The sequence below is a fragment of the Artemia sp. Qi Xiang Cuo genome, chromosome 6 (assembly GCF_049724085.1).
Source record: "Artemia sp. Qi Xiang Cuo chromosome 6, ASM4972408v1, whole genome shotgun sequence".
NCBI lineage: Eukaryota > Metazoa > Arthropoda > Branchiopoda > Anostraca > Artemiidae > Artemia > Artemia sp. Qi Xiang Cuo.
The window spans coordinates 50,836,818-50,857,065 of record NC_142799.1 but is presented as its reverse complement, the minus strand read 5'-3'; the positions used below and the strand labels follow the sequence as shown (position 1 = coordinate 50,857,065).

The window sequence follows — 20,248 nt, the reverse complement described above, 5'->3', positions numbered from 1 at the left end:
TATAGGGTAGAATAGAAAGAGGCGTCAAACAGCATTGGCCTACGTGAATATGTGCATAACTTGCAGAAATAGCAGTCTTTAATATGGGCTTAATATTAGTCTTTAATATTAGTAATTTTCCTTTGCAAGCTTGTAACAACGTGCGGAACGTGAGTACATGCACTTTATGTACACAACAAAAATAGCATTTATGTCGGCAGGTGTCGTATAAGGGTCAAATTAACTTAAAAAACAGGATTAGCATCAAAGGACGGTCCTTAGCAACATCTTGATAGCAAGCTTCACAATTATTTTACTGATTGAGAACAACATTTATAATTGATTTTTAACCTGATTTTAAACTGATTTATATTTTTATGATTTATTCTGTCTTTGTTTTTCCCGGTTATGTCTGCCTTCTCTATATTTGACAATTCTTAATTTATACAGAATGATATGAAAAAAGATTAAATTTTACTGTCCCTTCGTCTGTTTATTGATGTAGGTCAATATTTTCTCCGCGTAACTATTAAGAAAATAGCCTTGCGCAAGGAGGGGAGTTTTCACCCTCTCAAAATCTTAAGAACTATTACCGTATTCCAAATATTCCCCTATAGTTTCATATTATTTGCATTTTCTGCGTTTTTCATCTCCCCCCCCCCCACACCCAGAACGTTATATCCCTTCAAAATCGGTTCATAGCGAAAGTGCCTTATCAACGAGCTATTAAATTGCAATATAAATTAATTTCCATATTCTTGACCCCAGGCTCCTGAAAGAAGGGGTAAAACGGGTAAACGCACATGTTTGCAGGCCTCCAGAGGGCCAAAACTGAAAAGAAATAGAGAAAAAAATGCGTACTAAATAAGGCCAGAAGAAATATCTTGAGGCTTTGAAGATGGTCTAGCTCCTCTACTGTGATTCTGGGATGAATTTTAAAAGGCAAAAACTAATTAGTTTTTCAAACTGTGTTTTATCTCATTGTGCTTTATCTCAATGAAATAATGTTCTATGTGTCTAAAAATTAAAGATATAGCCCAAAAATGTTTTTATTGATATAAATAACCGAAGCCGTCATTATTTACGTCAAATAAAATGAAAAAGCAGTAAAAACCCGTTGCTCTTTTACACAGAATAAATCCATAACTGCGTCGTGCCGTGACGCGCTTGCCTGGAGTCTTGGGAAAACCCCATCCTCAAAGTTTCACGGATTGAATAGCGCACGACTAAATCAAAGAAGAACCCGTAATTTACTTCTTTGTTTTGTTACAAATAAAACGTGAGAGAAAACAAGAGATTCAGAAATGAAAAATTTCAACGAAATTTTGTTCAACTGGAATTTCAGCTTTCCTCTCACCTATAAAACCGAAAGGAAGAATCAAGAAATCAAACTATTTTGAAAAAAATATCAACCCCAACCACTCATTTTCCCAAAAAATATATCACTAAATTATCTAATCCCGCCAGAATCCATGACATGAGGTGAAATAAACAGGTTATTAGTAACCGCACCATACAGCAGTCCTAATCAGGACAAACGGAAAAGAAGACATCCAACAGTTTCTCAATCACCCTTAATCGATATAGCAGGGCTGATAACTTGTTATGGTGTCTGTAGATCAAGACAATAGAAGATGTAACTGATCCTGTTTTGTGTTTGGGCAACTTATCTGGCAATACAAAGAGGAGTTTATCCACTTTTTCAACGAACTCGATTTATTATCGACACATAAACATTACGCAAGAACTATGCTTTAAACATTACCCATCACAGGAAGATCCTTCACACGAGCCGTTGAAGGAGTGTTAAGATAGAAAGTATTTTGAAGAACTTACTATCTAACCTCCCCTTCCCTCTAAAACAAACTTCGCCCCCCCCTCAATCAATAAAAACTACTGAACAAAAATCTTAATGTAAAGAAGATGATGATGGTCAATTTATTCGCTTTGATGCTTTCCCAATTGAGGCGGGAAGATAAAAATGAAAAAGGAGGGAATCAATAGAGAATCTGAATTATCTAACTATTGACGCAAAAACATTGCGCAAAGATTTAACGTTGAACAAGATACTGCCTAATACAGGACAGATTCATCATGCAATTTTTGCGTCGAATAATTCAAGTTCAATGGATCTAAAACACTTGTTTCTCTTCCTCATACCTTAAATTATGTAACTATTGTGTAACAGTAGGTGGGACGGAATAGCATAACAAAGTGTCTCAGCCAATCTTCACGTTGTAAAAAACATTTCAGACAAAAAAGCTTATGGGACAGAACAAAATAACAGAGCATTTTACAACGGAATCAAATTTGAGACAGTTATTACGGAACATTGCGGAAGTAATTCTACCCAAGGATTTAAAACAGGAATTTCCAGCAGATGACCAAGGTAAGCAGGAAGATAGCATATGTGCCCTTTACCTTTTTTATGAAACTGATATTGGCAAGCTTTTCCATCAAGTGTTAAGGGTTAGGCAGTTAACAAAAGTTGGAGTTACATCTTGGGTTTTCTTAAAGTATTTTTTTTTCTTTTTGACACAATTGTGTTCGTTTGATACTACAAATCAATAATGTAGCGAGGATCAAATAAAGTTACACCTTCCGCAAAAGACAAAAAGGCATAAATATGGTGGAAAAAAATAATTATGTCAGATTAGCTACTACGTTCACTCTTTACTAGGTTGCAGCTACTCCTGCAACCATGATATTGTATCACTTGAAACTGTTGGTAAAACAAGATCATACATATTTTGCTGCTTTGGCGTCATATTATATCCGTAAATTTAAAAATAGCGCTCGCCAGGGAGAGAAAATGTTCACTCAAAAGTTCAATAAATCCACATTTTTTTTCATTTGCCGAAAGTTTAAGACTTAGGTATCATATGAATTCATCGTCAACTAGCATCTTACCATAGTAAGACCAAAAAAGTCATCAATGCGCCTTTAGCGTTTAAATGTAGCTCCTTATAAAATCACTGGTATCGTTAATGCTATCCGTTAATTATACTGGTCACGTAATCCAGATCGTAAACTGTTGTTGTCACTATTCCACAATCTGTTTGGGGGTTGTATGTCCATTTCCACTCGGTTTGGAAGAACACAACTCGATCAATTGACAAGTAACTCAATAAAAAAAATATAGCAAATATTGACTGAAATAGCATATCAATAAATTTTGGTTCCCGCTAATGTGAATAGTTTTGTAACAGGCAGAATTATTGGCAATAATATTGATCGTTTAAGTACCACTTAAAGATGCTTCACAATAATAATCCTATTTCAATGTGTGGTTTTTCCACTGCTTGTAACTTTATTTTGCAGAAAAATTAATAAGGTGAACAGACATTGCGTTTTTGTACACGTGCAAATAATAAACTAGTAATTTTGTAGAAATAGGAATATTTTCTTAGACAAAAAAAAATTAGAAACATTATATCTAAAAGAATAAATTTCGTTTGTCATCCAAGCAGCATATTACACAAGACTAACTAACCGCAAACCTTCATAGTAAGTATTTCTACAAAATCAAAACATTTTTATTTTTACGAAGTCCAACTCTCAAACTTATATAAGTTGGTGCGAAAACTCTCAAAATCATCTAGAAAAAAGCAATTTCTAGTTCAAAACCTATTGTAAACTGCGCCCCCTATTGAACGGCTCCAGCCCTTTTGACCTTCAAAACACTACGTTTGCTGAGCTTTGTCCTGTAGCTGAGACTACGAGCGAGTCAAGTGAAGTTGTACAGAAACATATACTTGTTATGACAAAGGATATAGCTGCAATTTTTCAGTTACATGAAAAAAAAGTTACCCAAAGAACAAATAATGATCACACGACCCCAAAATAGGTTCGAAATTATTCAATAAGCAAATCAACTACTTAACAATATAACTAGGGCAATGTCTTTGAGAGGTCGTGTCCAGCATTTTTGTTCGAAGAGGGGGAGGGTAAAAAAGAAACTTGAAAAAACGCATCAAAAATTTGTTTATATGGATTATTGTTACGTTCTTACGAATCGGACAACAATTTCAAGGGGGAGGGTTAAACCCTGTAAACCCCATCCACTGGATACTGCCCCCTTCACCCTTTCATCTTTGCCATGGTAACATATTAAAAGCGCCACTGCAAGCCACAAATGAGTTATCCAGTAAAGACTTACCAGCAACGAGACTTCTATCAAGCAATCCTTGTTTCCTTTCATTAATGAATACAGCGGCAGTGAGAGCGACGGCAATGAAATACAATATACTGAAATAAAGCAAGTATGAACTTAAAATATAAAAGTAGGCAGACGTATTATCTAGTTTAAAAAACAGACGCATTATTACTCCGATAAGAAGGAAATATATGGGTAGCTGGGTTGCCGGTAAGCTACCCAGTTGTATTGTCTAACATACCAGCTAGCTTACAGTCTAACAATCCCTTAAAGCAGCGTGAGTTTCTTGTAAAGCTAGGACAAATTGACAAGGTGCAGCACGTTGAACGAGGCAGAAATCACTCGTTTATTCACATGAAGGATGAAATTTCTGCTTCTAGTGTCAAAGCCACGATTCCCGAGGATCTCTATATTCGTTCAAGAGTAGTCAAGAAAGAGTTTCTGGGGATTGTAAACATTGATAGAGATTTCGATGTATCGAACATTGTGATCGCAGTCGAAAGTGTTGCTGGTGCAAGGCGTTTTGGACAGTCATCGGTTGTACAGCTAAGCTTTCGTTCAAAAGGAGTCGGAAGCGGCATTTAAATATGGTATTAAGATTGAGCATTGCCTTTATCGAGTTTTCAAGCCCTTAGAAAGACCAAAACATTGCTTTAAGTGCCAAGGTTTCGACCATATAGCTCGTAACTGCACTAATCAATTGAAATGCAGTAAATGTGCCGGTTAAGATAGTAAAAGCTATGAGAATCTTTGTCCTGAGCTAAGTATCAACTGCGCAAATTGTGGTATTAGCCATATGAGCTCCAGCTTTCAGTGCAAAGAGTTGAAAAAACGAGCATCGGGGGGTTATAGTGATATGCCAATACAAGCGAGGCGTTAATAACCGAAGTTTATATGTGGGCTAACGCTTTTTACCTGAATATTAACGGAACAAGAAAAGAGTTAGACATTCTACAGTTAGTTCTTGGTGTATTTGACATAGTTTGTATTATTGAGCATCTTCTTAATTTTGATAATTCGAGAAGCTTGGAACTTGTGACTCATCATGAGTTTTTTATTTGCCTAGCTATATCTGTCCATGGTCGGCCTTCTGGCGGAATTATGGTAGTAGTTCCTAAAAAGTATTAATGTAAGCTTCTTGATATTAGTGATTTTTTGTTGCAGTTGATTTTAGTAACATGGTGCTTATATGTGTTTATATGCCGACAGATTACCCTGATGAGAATTCCTCCCAGAAATATGCCATGGCTTGTGCATCGCTGTCGAAGCTTACTCACCGAATATGGCCTTCGGATAAAGGCTGACGATTTGTGGTGATTTTAATGCCGATCTTTCAAAAGCTACGTCCCCCTTTTCGCAGATGTTTATTTGTTCTTTGCCGCCGTATATGTCTGTTGTTCCGAATGATAGAGATTTTACTTATATTCATAATTCTGGGTCGACTTCTAATTTAGATTTTGTGGTCACCGACTCTCATCACGTAGCAAGTCGATCAGTACATGTTTCGGGTGATTTTTTGCTTTGTTTCTCATCTTAAATTTTCTGTACTGATTTTGGTAACAAAAAGTAAACTTTTAACAAATCAATTTTTTCAAGAGGAAGTGCTTGAATAATGTAAATATTGAGCTCTTGATTATACCATTGTGTTCTTGATTCGCACCTTTCAAAGATTAAGATCCCCTTTCATTTGCTATCTTCTATGTCTAAAGGAAATTCTATTGACCTAGATTGCTATCTTGCTGAGATAGTACATTCTTTAAAAATTGCCGAATCTTTTGCAATACCTTCAGTTTCTGTTAGAAAAAAACACTCAGAAAAAAGGTTGGTCGGATTTTCCTCTGCATAAAAAGGCGAAGCTCCAACATCGTTTCTGGTATCATATATGGTTAGAGTGCGATTGGCCTCGTTTTGGAGTATTATTTGAACTTATGAAATTTACGAAACGTGCATTCCGTAAGGTTGTTGGAAAATGGAAAAAAACCACAAGTATGGAAACAAGTTTCTAAACTTACTCGTTCGTACTCCCTTGAATCTGAACAGATTAGTATTCCTGAGTGGCATGCTCATTTTTTGTCAATTTTTTCAGCAGACCCACCACCTCTTAAGTGTCTTCTTTTCTACATATTCTTTATAGTTACCTATCAAATATTGACCATAGTAAGAACTTTGTTAATATTCCACCTTCATCTGTAGCTATACAAATTCAATTGATGCAAACGGGAAAATCCCCCGGTCTGGACGGACTACAGACCGCACATCTGAAGTACGGCACGCCGCACCTTTTTGACCACCATTCCTTGTTGTTCCAGGTAATTGTGTCTCAGCAATATGTGCCCAAGGCCCTTTGTCAAAGTGTTATAACTTGCATTAGAAAAAAGAATAAAAACCCTTCATTTCGTGGTTCGCATAGGCCAATTACTGTTTATTCGATAATTAGCAAACTTCTTGAAAAAGTTCTCTTCCCGTTTATTAATGTACGTTGCAATTTTGGCGACAATCAATTTGGGTTCAGAAGTGGCATTGGAGTTCAAAATGCACATGCTGTTTTCCTGGATATTATTGATCGGCACTGTTTGGCTAAGAAAAGTCTGTATGTGTGTGCTTTGGACATCTCTAAGGCCTTTGACTCTGTCCTTCATTCTCATGCTATCCTTGCTCTCCTTCGTAACGGCGTCAACCCTTTCATTGTCTTGCTTATGGCATTGGTATCAACATTTTAATGTAAACCTGCGTTCTGATATTCATCTTACTGATCGTATTCCAGTAAAGAGAGGGGTCAAACAAGGGTCAGTCATTAGTCCAGCTTTATTTAATAAAGATGTCCGTACAGCTGCTATAAATATTCTCCCTTTCCTGATTGATCGGTTCATTGATAATAGTCATCTATCTTATGTTGATGATATTATTTTGCTAGCTAAAGATCTTGATTCACTTCAATCTGCCGGTAATGTTGTCCAATCTAGTCTTTCCAACATAGGTCTTTCCTTAGAGGCTTCTAAAACGGAATTTATGGTATTTCATCCAAATTCAGGAGTAGGCGAGTTTCTTCTAGTCGGGTCATCCTCAATTGCATGTTTGGATCCGTTAAATTATTTGGGACTAACTTTTGCTGCGTTTATGAAGAATACGTGAACTCTCATTATTCAAGCTATTAAGGAAAAACTTCGAAAGACTTATGGTATGCTTGCCAAAATAAAAGGGCAGTTTGACAAGATTTGCCTAGGAAGGCTCTATAATGCAATGTTCGCGCCATATATATTTTTATCACGCCGGTTTGGAAGTTTTTTAATAAGACTGAACGCCTTATAATCTATAGACAGGTCTTTAGATATTGTCCTTCCCTTTCTTGTCCTTCCCTTATGGACCAGGAATACTTATATTGTTAAATAATACAGAGTTTTTGATATTACGTTGAAAATGGAAGAGCTTGCGTTAAGGTTTGAAAAGCGTAGAGAATGTATTGTTGATTTTCCTCTTAATTGCATCATATAGTATTGTATTGTTATTGTTATAGTATTGTTATTCACCAGAGGTGTTTTCATTGCATCTTTTTTATATCCTATGTTGTATTTTGTTAGTGTGTCTGTGTGTATTTTTTTCCTTTTCCTTTGTTTATTCCTCTATCAGCATTTTATGTCTGTAAAGAGGTTATAAATAAAGTATTGTTATTATAATGTATCCCGGAACGGCCAACGTTTATAGAATTTATAGAAATAATTGAGAGAAATTTTGAAATGCATTAACTAATACAATATCTTTAAATGTAAAAACAAAAGCTAAGTGTACTTAAGACATTCTAACAAATTATACCAACACAATTGATGGTACACATCTAAGTTTTAATTAATAAACAGAGAGATTTGATACAGCCAAAGTTTAGTTATACCACATGGACACCATCGAATAAGAGACGCTAGAAAAAAATTGATCCAAACGGTTTTTGTTCCTGGTTACAGTTTATAATTACCAAACTTGGTAAAATTTTCATATTCTTTGTAAATAAAAGAGATAAAATTTCCTTGGTAAAATTTCCTCGTGATACTCCACGTATTGTACCTCTGTACAGTGTGGGTTAAAAACAAATAATAATAATAATAAAAGAGCAAAAAGTTTACATTTTATTATCTTCCTTTATAGAAACTTTAAACAATCATAAAACCAATCCCTTGATTACTCTTGTTGAGTTGATACAGCTTTTTTCGCTAAAGCAAATTCTGAGATAAGCAAAAAGCTAACTCAGTCCTAATAGTTTTTTTTAATTTTTTAAGGTTAGTTCATTGATTTGAAATTAGTAAGTTTTATTTTAATTTAGGTTGACATTGAAGAAAGAAAATAAACTTACGTCAAGATAACACCAGGTGCCATGAAGTGCATAAAACTTGGGTTGGGTTCTCCATATATTGGGTTGACAAACTGGAAAAAGAAAGGAAATAATATTTAAACAGGAATTTCAAATTGGAATGCTGCAAAATTGTATGATTATCGCTTAGGTTGGAGCCAATAACTTCTGATAATTTTTTTTTAGAATTAATAAAAAGTACAAATTTCGAAAAATTTTCGTTCTTACAATCAAACATTGGAAATTTTGTGAATTGTCTTAAAATTTCCCAGGGGGTCTTTGAACTGTTCTTATAAAGGAATATTACCTTACGGTTCTAGAGTTTATAGCTTAATATCTTATCTATATACCGGTTATTGTTAAAACAAATATGCACATGGTAACAATTGAACAGCTTGCATATTAAATGGCCCAGGGGACATTTAATACTAAATCTGATTTCCAGGTTAAATAGAAACTTCGAGGGGATCAGAATTGTTCCTTCTTTATTTTTTATAAACTCTTAAATCATTCTCAAAAGATTTTATCAACTAATGAAAATTCTTCAACAAAAATAAAATCATTATTCAGTTGGCCCTTAAAACAAGTACTTTATTTGCTTTCTAAACTTCCTTAAGTCCAAAATTCCTGAAGATTCATATTTCCAAAAAATTGGACAGTTCAGGAAACTTGGCTAGACTATGCACAGGTCAAATACTAGTAGGTGTATATTTTTTTATTAAATCTGCTACGCATCCTACGTCCCTTCTCCATAGAATAACGAAAACATTTGAGTTGGCCATGTCAATTATAATGGCTTTCTGACTTGCAAACTCTGATAAAAAAAAAAAAATTCACTTGTTTTCACCATGAGAACAAACAATAAAGGTAAAAAAGGTAAATAATACGGCATTGGACTTTACAATCCCTACCGCAGGACTGACCTCCGTTTCACGGTTGGTGGCCAGCCATCCTGTGCTTTCGCATACCCTTTCTGTTTACCTTCCCCAGATTTCTTCAGGTAATCATTTAGAGCTGGGTCGACTCTGGCTGAGCTTACAGTCTCACCTCTGACCCCGGTTCTAAACCAAATAGCCAGCGACACTGGGACTCGAACCTCTGTCCTCGCGTATAAAGGATTTCAAGTCTAGCGTGCTAACCACTCAGCTAAGGATTGGTAATCCTTACCAATACAAATAAAGCAATAATAATCTAGCAGTAGTGCATATGAGCCATTCAGGGTGTCGAGGAGATTCTACAAGACATGGAGCCTTTGTGGGGAGGGGAGTGTATCGTATTTGTTTGATGATTTTTGTTGAAAATAATCTAGCTTCTCTATTTTTTCGCTTCACTAGTGATAGATTAAAATGTGAGCCTTAACTAGCTTCATCATAGCAATAGGCAGATACATCTTTGATGAACAAGCCAGATTTTTTTCTGTTTTCAATACCCTGTTTTAGTGAAATTTACAAATTACAATTATTATAATTTATATAAAAAAGCAGAAAAAATTATAACCTGTAGAGGAAGTGTTCCAGCAGCTTCTTCAAGCTCACATGTGGTGAGAATATCTTTCTGGAAGTCTTCAAATGCATCCATCAAACGTCTTTGAATAATCAAAGAGATTTGCTGATCTAAAAAAGAGCGTTAATTAACTAATTGACTAGCACCCTACCAACAAGAGAGAATAGTGTTTGTTTCATGTTAATCAGCTTGAAAATGAGAAAAATTATTCAAACTTTATTCGGTCTAGACTGTAAAACCCCGTTCTTATACGTACTCGGTCATGCACCATTACTCTCAGCCAATCAGAACTGCTGTGCAGACCCATACGTTTGAATTTATGTCAAGGACAATGATAAGGGGGGGGTAATAATAAAAATCATTTGTATGAGCATAAAAATATTTGCTTAAGTATAAGGTTGGCAATTCATTTAGATTCTAGGAGACCCGGACATCCCCCGTCCCACCATGCACAGTAGCCTGGTACAAAGTGAATTAAATTATTCGGGAAAATAAATAATATAGATGGGTATGTTTCCTGTACTGCTAAAATTAGTTCTGAAAATAATATGTAACAATGTTCGTCTTAGTTTTATGTGTTTGATGCTTTTCGCCTGGCGACGTCCCGTTTACCCTCAATCAGAATAATTTCTAGAAGAATCATAGCGACGTTTCAAAAATGGAAGGGTAGACAGGAAAGATGGACAGACCGAAAAACGGACAGGAAAGGACAGACCTGCAAAAGCAATATTTTTAGATCAGGAGAAACAGACTCACTAGCTTCTAATCAAAATTGATGAATTGAATCAAACAACTGACAAGCATATTTATCTCATGAACTGTTGATTTATTTAAAAGAAAGTTTGGGTTTTTATATTCTCAGAATTATAGAACTAGTAGTCATTTTGGGATTGCGCAATACGAAATTAGTGGATCGAAAGTCGTTTGGCATGTTCATATGCCGAAATGCATCAAAAACCAACCGTGAAGTATCTGCTACATGTTGAAAAAAAGGAAAACAATTTCTGCTTCACCGGATTTAAATTGCTCGAAATTACAGGCACCGATACATTAAGTTGCCAAAATAAAATTGCAAATTAAGTTAATATCTAAAAATGAAAAAAGGAACTTATAAGGTAACAAGTAGAACAAGTAGAAGTCAAATTTCAAAGTAATATCAAAATTAAGTTCTCAAAAATTTTATAATACACAACTGATAATTATTTTTTTATTATAAAACTGCACCCTCCCCCTCCTCATTATCTATCTCTATCTCACTTCGTCTCTGTCCTCTCATTCTCTCTCTCTCTCCCCTTGTCTCTGTCTCAGCTTGAAAATGAATAAAAGGGACCAAACACGCACTAACTTAAAGAAAAAAAGTCAAAACAAAAAAAATTGAACGATCCTCCTGAGAAACATGCCATTTTGGCAGACTACTAAGTCGACAGCTGTTACGATTTCAAGTGATGATATGTGACTTGGGGATTTTTGGAATCTTATAAAAAAGGCCTTGAAGTTGTCAATTATTTTTCTATTTATTCATTTTCAATGGTAAGACTCTGTATTTTCCGCAACTAAGGTCTTGTAAGCAAGGTCGACACTGTTGATTTATTTCTGTTAGCAACAACAATACTTCCTTGTGGCTATTTATAGTAACAGCCACAAATGTTGGGGAATCACAAACTATTTTTAAAATAAATTCACAAAATGTTTTATATTACAAAAGATTATCTGATAGTTTTGATGGGTACCTAATTTTTACTAAGCTTATACAGAAATCCTAAATACTCGAAATATTGGATATGAGATATTTTGGGTTCATATTTTATCCTCTAAAGATCTAATTTTGAAATTTGATGAAACAAATTACCCCTATGAAGAAAATTCAGGAAGAAGTGCCACGCGGAGCCAAGATTACATGACCTTTTTTTCTCTGCTCGCTTTCATTCTCTTTTGGAACCTTTCAAACTCAGAAGTAACGTTGCAGCTTAATTCACACACAAAAATCATGTTAATATTACAATTAGTTTGCTACCATCACTACTTAAATATAGTGAGCCAGAGTAGTAGCCTATTAGAATTTTCAGTTAAACCACAGATATATTCAAGAAAACCCAAAAAATTATATTTCAACATTTAAGAAATAAATTATAAGGGGCTCTTCGATTGTTCAGCATTGAGAAAAAAAAATAAAAATAAAATGCATACAGCCTCTAAGAAATATTTGGTGAAAAGGTCGTCTTTTCTTGAAGTTTCCCCAGTATAACTTAAAAAAGGCCAGAAGCTCAACATGGCAAACGAGTGTAAACAATGGAATCTTGTTAACAAATTTTGATGGTAATTGTAAAAAAATAATCGAGACTCTATATAGGAATGTAGGCAAAAATCTTTGTTTAAAAATTTCATTACGCAATTAATTATCACGGTACCCCAGCAGAAATAATCCTTTGAGCACTATCTCTGATTTCCTTAAAATGAGTCTCAACCATTTCATTCGGTGGAAAAAGTGAGTCTTAAGACTAGGGCCATACCGTTCATATTACTGTCGCTATGGATCTTATTGCTGGCACTGTGAACCAATTACTGATATGAAATACATTCTCTGGCTTGCAAAAAAAAAAAAAATCCATAAAGGGTTGGCAAATATTTGAAAAGGTATCCCCTTCCCAGTTTTCTCCAAAAAGTTGAAAAACCTGGTTTGCCTCTTCTCCTATCTATCAACGCCCAAGATTTGATAGCAATAGACATAAATATGCAATGTGTTTGATCAGAACTGTTTCTGCAGAATTAAAGACCGAAGAATGAAAAAATCGATTTTAAAGTCGTGAGGCCGTACTAAACTCTAAAGGTTGGAACTTTTTTTTACATGCCATTAATCTTCTACACTAAACATAAAGAGTAGATTGGGACGGAAAGGCGTCATAACATCTAACCGTCAGGACCACTAACCGTCATAACATCTAAAATTTTAAAAATTTAGTTTTTTGGGATTTAAGGGGGGAAAGGTACCTAGGTTAGGTTACGTATTTAATATATGCGATGCTTTACCCCGACCCCCTGATGTGCAAATATATAGCCAAAATTTGTTTCTAAGCTGTTATATACTTATTACTATTATATAACCTAAAACATTTTTTGTCGATGTTATGACGGTTAGTGGTTCTGACGGATGTTATGACGTTTAGTGCTTGTGACGGTTAGTCGAAATGGTAGCACTCCGATGGGACAATATTTTTGAAAATAATAAAATAAGCAAATAGACGGGAACGTAAAAGAGGATTAAGTCCAAAATTGATTGGGACAGAAATGATTTACAACTAAAAAGTGAAATAAATTTAGACGAATCTAAAATAAGATTTAGCTTTCTGTATCAATAATATTTATTACAAGTTACAAGAACGCACTTACTTGTCCAGTCCATGTTAACAGATATTTGACTGCCAATAATAGTTTCCATGTCACTATCTGAGCCTTGAGAGTTTCTCACCATTATTTCATCAGTAAAGTTTTGAGGCATATGAATTACAGCCCAAACATCACCTTTTTTGGCAGCTTCCTGAGCAAGTTCAACGGTCGGATACGGAATCTGGAAAGAATATCATGCTAAACAGCTACTCCATGACAAAATGACTTTAGCATGATAAGGGGCAGGGCTATTCAGCGAAACTGTATTTAAATTACAAAGGGTCTCTTAACCTTACAGCAGGCTATTCGGTAATTATTCTAGGCTCGCATGATCAGTTCACAGGATCATACATATATGTATCGTTTCCTTTGAATATAAAGAAAGGGCTGATAACCTTTGAATATGTTAGCATAAGCATTACGATATAGCTTTTACTGTGCCCGTTTCACCCTCCCCCCCCCCCTACCAGGTAAAAACAACAGAATAATTGGTAATCGAGCCGCCCTAATTAGGAACTGCGCTTAAAGTTATGACTTCTAGCTTTTTACTGTTTGTACCCCTCCCCCCCCGTTACAAAAATATTTCTCTGGTCTTGCCAAGACAGAGCACCTTTCATAAAATAAAGACTTCAGTGATATCACTAGTATTACTTAATTTATTAAGCTTATTTTATAGAGTATGACATTTACCTTAGATAAATATTTCTGCCAGGGAGCACCCCAACTAGTTTTGCATCATCAATAAGAAACGAAAGGGTGGTAGTACTAACAAAAACTTTAAGAAAACAAAAATAAAGACCAATAAGAGAGAAACATAGTTTAAATGACATAATTAAAAAATGTGGAAAGGCAGTATTTATTTACACACTCATAATAATTAAGATACTATTACTACGGATTTGATAAAATAATTAGTGGAAACCGAAAAAAAAACGTCCAGAAGTAGAAGATCGTCCAGAAAACGTCCAGAAGTACAAGATCTGATGCAAATTTTCAGCTTCTGTCATAAACCTCATTTTTGTCTTTAAACATTAAATATTCAGAAAAGAAATATTTTCACTGAGTAAATGGTCATAAAAATAGTCTAACGAACTTTTAACACATATGCCTCTAGGGCTTTTGGATACAGAAAAACGAGAGAGGAACGATCATTGGTAAATAATAATGAAACTTCTTCTAGAACAGCAAAGAATATTACAACATCATAGGTGAGTATCCACCATGCTGAAAACCAGTCCAATTTGGCACGCATCAATGGTCCCAATGTGCGCATAAGCTCTGGCAGTACTACTTTCAAATAAATCATTTTGCACTTAATCTATCTTAATTTCGTGACTAAGTTATAGCTGAATCATCTCAATGCATTATTACTCTTTCAGAACGAAATATGTCGAAATGTATATCGGCGTATTTTGCGACATAAACATGTTGCGCTGCTCCCGATCTCACTCACTACGCAATAGCCAGAAACAAAAATCGCAAAAATAAGAAATATTTGGTCCTGGAGCAGAATGTTGAAGGGATCCATCTGTCGAGGGAGCAGTTTATTTTTTCCAGAGGGTATTGGAGCTCAAATTTTGAACTTAACCAAAAACTATTTTTTACGGATTAAGTAAAGCACTTTCATTTTTTTTCAGGGTTGGAGGGGGGAGGGCTGATCCCCAAGAAAATTATTGGGGACGGTTTTTCCCACATCCGCTCCCAAAAGTTGGCACAAATGACTTATCTCATAAACAGACCTTTTTCAACACAACGATCCAACTTTTGAAGGTATTCATTTTTTTTCCTTTAGAATGAGGAGCAAAAGCGTAGGAACAAAAAATGTTTTTAGCAAAAGTTCTTAAGAATCATAAATAAAATGCAGAAGTTACTTCAACATTTTCACTCTGGGCTCGGCTTGAGTTCTACTGTAAACAAGATGATGATGACTGGTGAGGAATAAAAAAGACTAGACAGAGAAATAATCAGTATCTATTAACCTATCCGTCTACTAAAAACAAAATAAAATCTATAGAAAATCAAAAAGCTACCAGAATTTTATTTGTTGCGTTTTTGCCCGACTTAAAAATTATTCTTAAGTGGATAAAAGAATACCCACTTAAGTCACTTTTTGGTATTACACCTATTTTGACATGTCGATTGTGCTTTGTTGCTAAAATCTTAAATTCAACCTCTGATTGCCTAAAACCTCAAGAAAGAAACAAATAACTAAAAAAACTGATCAAAAAATAAAGTTTTTAAAAGCTTTTTTAAAGCGAATTGACGTAGAGAGCATAAATAGAATTCTAGTTTTTGATGTTACTTAATTGTCATCCCAAACCTTATTTTGATTCTTTCTTTTTTTTAGGTTTCCTTACAAACAAATCGAAGTCCAAGTATTTATTACAGTTTCGTTAGACTTTCAAGAATTATGATAACAAATTTTCACGAAAAATTACAAAAAAAGACAGATTCTTTACACCCTTGTCTAGATTGAATCAATATAATCTATGGCCCCTTTTTAAGCCTTTAAAATGTGACAGAAACGGCCAAAGTTTTCGCAACTAGCTTGATATCAAAACAAAATATTTATTTCAATTAAAGATAATTTAAGTCAAAGTAACATACCTTTATACCTTTATAATTATATTATAATTTATAATTTATTTTAATAATTAATTTAATTAATTAATTTAATAATTATAATAATTACAATTAATTATAATTTATAAATTACAATTTCATACCTTTACGATCGTTTGGTTGTCTATGTGTCGTAGGAACCGGCAACTGTAATACTCATAGGTACAGTCATCAAAAAAAGGGCAGTCCATCCCTTGCGTTGCATTCGGGAATTCATCATTGACAACAGCAACTTTGAGGTAAGTGGGATCGTTACCAATGGCCAAACAGAAAAGAATAGCTTCCACTGCAGGTAATAAAAACACGAAGAGAAATACACTAGAAAGAAATTGTCTTGGATATTTGGATACTGGAAAATGCACTAATAGTTGCCGGATATATTAGTTTGAAGCAATTTGTGACCTCAAAAGTTGAATTTCTAAAACAAATATAAAAAGCAATTGTTTCCACCATTAAATTTAACGCTTATTCATGATTGTGTATGGCAATCTTTCTGTGTTGCGTGTATGTGTACGATATGATTGTGTATAAATTGTGTACATCTAAGTTTTATTGCAGAAAGGTATTGCAAATAAATGCATTTGTAAAGCATATTGTTTGTAATGGTACTTGTATGATATAGCCCCTACCGCTCAAGTTGTTCATTCATTGACGCATTATAGAGCCAGTTTTTTTCGTTAGTTTCTTTCAGCTTAGGGTGAGACAAGACAAAGAGAAGTGACAGACTAGATGGAAAATATATAATTTGGGCTATATATTTGCACACTAGGGCGTAACGTTGGGCGTAACGTATTTGGACACTGTGAAGTTAGAAAACAATTCTTACTATATAATATTAGGCATGTAATTAAAAATGTCTAATAATAGACATTTGGAATGCAGACCCCCTATACTTTACCCCCCCCCCCTTCCCTAATGTACAAATATATAGCCTAAATTTTTTTCTAAAGTATTATATTTTTATCATTCTTGGGTATACTTCATTAGGATTGAGGATCAGAGAAACATTACCTTACCTTAGACCTTAGATCCTCCTGCGCCACCAGGGGCGCCAAGGGCATCAGTGAATATTCGCCAATCGGGTCTGAGATTAGCTGCTACGTATACATCTTCCCAATCTGGTTGGACAGAGGCATTCAGACGGCATAGGTCACTATTGTAGGTTCGTCTCAATGTGTTTCGAGGTCTCCCTTGCTTCCGGCTTCCAACTGGCTGCCCCTCAACTGTAGACTTCGGGATTCGATAGTTTTCCATTCTTAAAACGTGTCCGAGATACCTCCATCTACGGGATCTGATAGTGTCGGTTATTAGTGGTTGATTGGTGATTATCCAAATGGTATCGTTTGAGACCCTTTCCGACCAATGTATATTCAGAATCCTCCTGAGGCAATTGTTCTCAAAAGCTAGAGTCTTTTTCTCTTGTTGAATGTTTAATTACCAAGTCTCAGCTGCATATGGGAGGACTGGTAAAACGTTACTGTTGAGTAAGCGCAGTTTCAGGCGATTTGAATAGTTCCTGGATTTCCAGATCTTATTTTCAGTTGATTGAAGGCTGCGTTAGCTTCTCCTATTCTAGTTATGACTTATTTTGAGCAGTATTCTCTATGATGCTGCCCAAATACTTAAACTCAATAGCTTGTTCAATTTCCTCACCAGCACATGTGATATGTAGAGGGGAATTGGGTGTTGCCATGGTTTTTGTCTTTCCTGCATTAGCCATCCCGCTTTATCCTAGCTTGGGACAGCTGCAGCAATAGACAGGCTACTCCTGCAGGCGCGGTATAATAGAAGAATATTAGGTAGGGGTATATCATACAAGTACCTTTGTAATATACAACTTTAATTAGTTTCTTCTATGAATAGGAACCGCTTTCAGCATTTCAGCAGTCACAGTCGTTTACTTATATTTTCCCTCTATGTGTTATCTTGCATTGTTTGTTATCCGGGCTCCGGTTTGTCACCACATTTCTTATTATAATGTTTTTTCAATGTAAAATAATAGTACTTATTACATTATTCTTTTTCATTTTCTCTTTCTTTTGTTCCTATGTCACTCTATTTTCTTCTTTTTCACTTGTTCTTCTGCTTGGTCTTCCTTTTTACGTGGATGAGATTAATTAATTTAATCTTCAATTGTGTTTAAAAATTATCCTGGACCTAATTTCCAGGATAATTACTGGGATATTAAAAATATTGGTTCTTATGTAATTTAATATTTATTAATAAATTACTTATTTATTGATTTATTATTTCATATTGTTCAAGTATTTAGCCCTTTTTTCTAGTTTTCCTTCCCCAAATCAGAATTCGGCGACCTGAGCCAAGGGTCTTCGACCACTTTTAGGATTGGACCCCTTCAAATTTTACAAGATCCTCTTGCATCCATTTAGAAACAGCTATTACAGTGCTGCGGAAATACAACACTTTATAATACCATAATCAGTAATTATATAGAATTTCATAAAAACCACTCCCAGAAATCCTTGCTAACAAGTCCAAAAGTCCTTTCATGTATCCTTCGGGTGTATGTACCTCTAGTTGAGTAGCGCTAATCTAGACAACAAAGCCAAGTGAGAAAATCATAAAAATGCTCACCCAATATTCCTAAAAGTTTGCATCACATTTTTTCTGATTAGAGCTGAACTTCTGTGAGCCGATGGTAATGAAAATCTATATGGTGATCTGTTGTTCTTCTTTGTTTTCTGAACTGGTGTCGAGGCTGCACTGCTATTATCAGACTGCGATCTCTGAAAAAAAAAAGAGATTTGATTGAAGAGCACAAAGAATAGTCCTATCTAGACCATAGCATGGAAGTAGGAGAGGGGGCGGTGGTCTTCAGAACTCCATTCCCGTTTTCTTCTTCACTTTTTTCGATTTTTTTTGTCATATAATATATATCCTTTCTACCATTTTTTAGTTTACTCCTTTCCCAACGAAAAGACCGCAAAATGAGCTTCTGATTATGCGCCTGGTCTTATGCACATAAATGTTTGTTCCATAATATAGTTCCAATAACCTTAGTAAAAAAGTTTGGATTGCCCAGATCTCTTTGGCTTTAAGGGCAACGAATCCCATAAACTATGTTCTTTTCATGCATGTATAACCAAGTCTTAGAGAGCAGGACAATCTTCAAGAAACGTTAGGGGTTCGTTCAGTCACATAAGCGAGGTGGAGGCCTTCAGCCTACCCTTCCCCCTCCCAAATAAGCCTTGAATTTTTTCAATTGTTCATGCATTTTCTTATACTTACTATATTAATACATCAATTTACAGTTTTTGTTCAAAGCCACGCCTCTCCCCCTCAAATAGGTTCCTGCGTATGTACGTGAGTTAACAGATATATACTGAATTGAAGGCCGTAATTTATTTAAGGTAGAAAAACTCTTAGAAACACAAAACAACCTGTGGAAAACATAAACGCGAGACAGAGAATGGTGTCTCAGGATTTGGACGGGCCAGATATCGAATAGGACCTGACGTATTGTCCAGATATTTTTCTTTTTTTTCCTTTTCACTGCAAACCATTGAAGATACATATTAGGTCTTGCATAATTATGATTTTTCTCTAAACGAGAGACGTAATTCTTTAAGCGGAACTGGAACCACAAACTTGTAACGGTACCGAGAATTTCTCTTGAAAACCCTGTCTACAAGTGTAGACCATTCATGATATTGTGACTTTTGCGATTTGACAGTAATATTTAAAGGTAAGTTTTACCATTAAAAACTAGAATATACTTTCAGTCAATAGTATAAATTACCGACTAACAAGGTATAAAATTTATGGTTGGCTGGGGATCGTGGTCATTTCGGCCGTTCTGCTTTAAAGTTCCACCCATTTTCACACAGAGAAAAATTAAATTGAAGGTGAATAATATTACGATAAAATTTAATCAAAAATATTTCTATGCAGGGTGGTTCAGCTGCTAAACGTCAAAGGAGGATAGATATGCTGATCGTAACAGCATTCGACTGGAGCGGCTTGGAAGTAGCGCGCAGACGTCATGATTCATTTCGACCCTGACACTGCCTTAGTTACAAGACATTATCACAAAAAACTGACATGTGTTTGTTTTGGTATGCATTTTTCTTTCCTTTTAAGCCATTGCAATTTTTTTTTTTAGTTTTAATTTTTTTTAGAATGCTCAAGAAAAGCAATTTAGATACACGTATCCAAATCCTTAACATTTTAATATATTTTTCAAAACTTTCCTAGAAGGAGGACCAGGGGTGGATCCAGGATTTTTTTTAGGGAGGGAGGGGCAA

General features: G+C 35.0%; 1 protein-coding gene across 1 annotated transcript in view; it reads right to left on the bottom strand.

Moving 5' to 3' along the window:
- snu (ABC-type transporter snustorr) overlaps nt 1-20,248 on the bottom strand; it is a 106,757-nt gene that overhangs the window by 17,717 nt on the left and 68,792 nt on the right. The window contains exons 11-16 of the mRNA XM_089090809.1: nt 18,579-18,730; nt 16,088-16,301; nt 13,365-13,542; nt 9,972-10,087; nt 8,478-8,548; nt 4,139-4,227 (exon numbers count right to left, since the gene is read on the bottom strand). Of these exons, the coding sequence (XP_088946935.1) occupies nt 4,139-4,227; nt 8,478-8,548; nt 9,972-10,087; nt 13,365-13,542; nt 16,088-16,301; nt 18,579-18,730 (820 nt within the window). The remainder of the gene's footprint in view (nt 1-4,138; nt 4,228-8,477; nt 8,549-9,971; nt 10,088-13,364; nt 13,543-16,087; nt 16,302-18,578; nt 18,731-20,248) is intronic.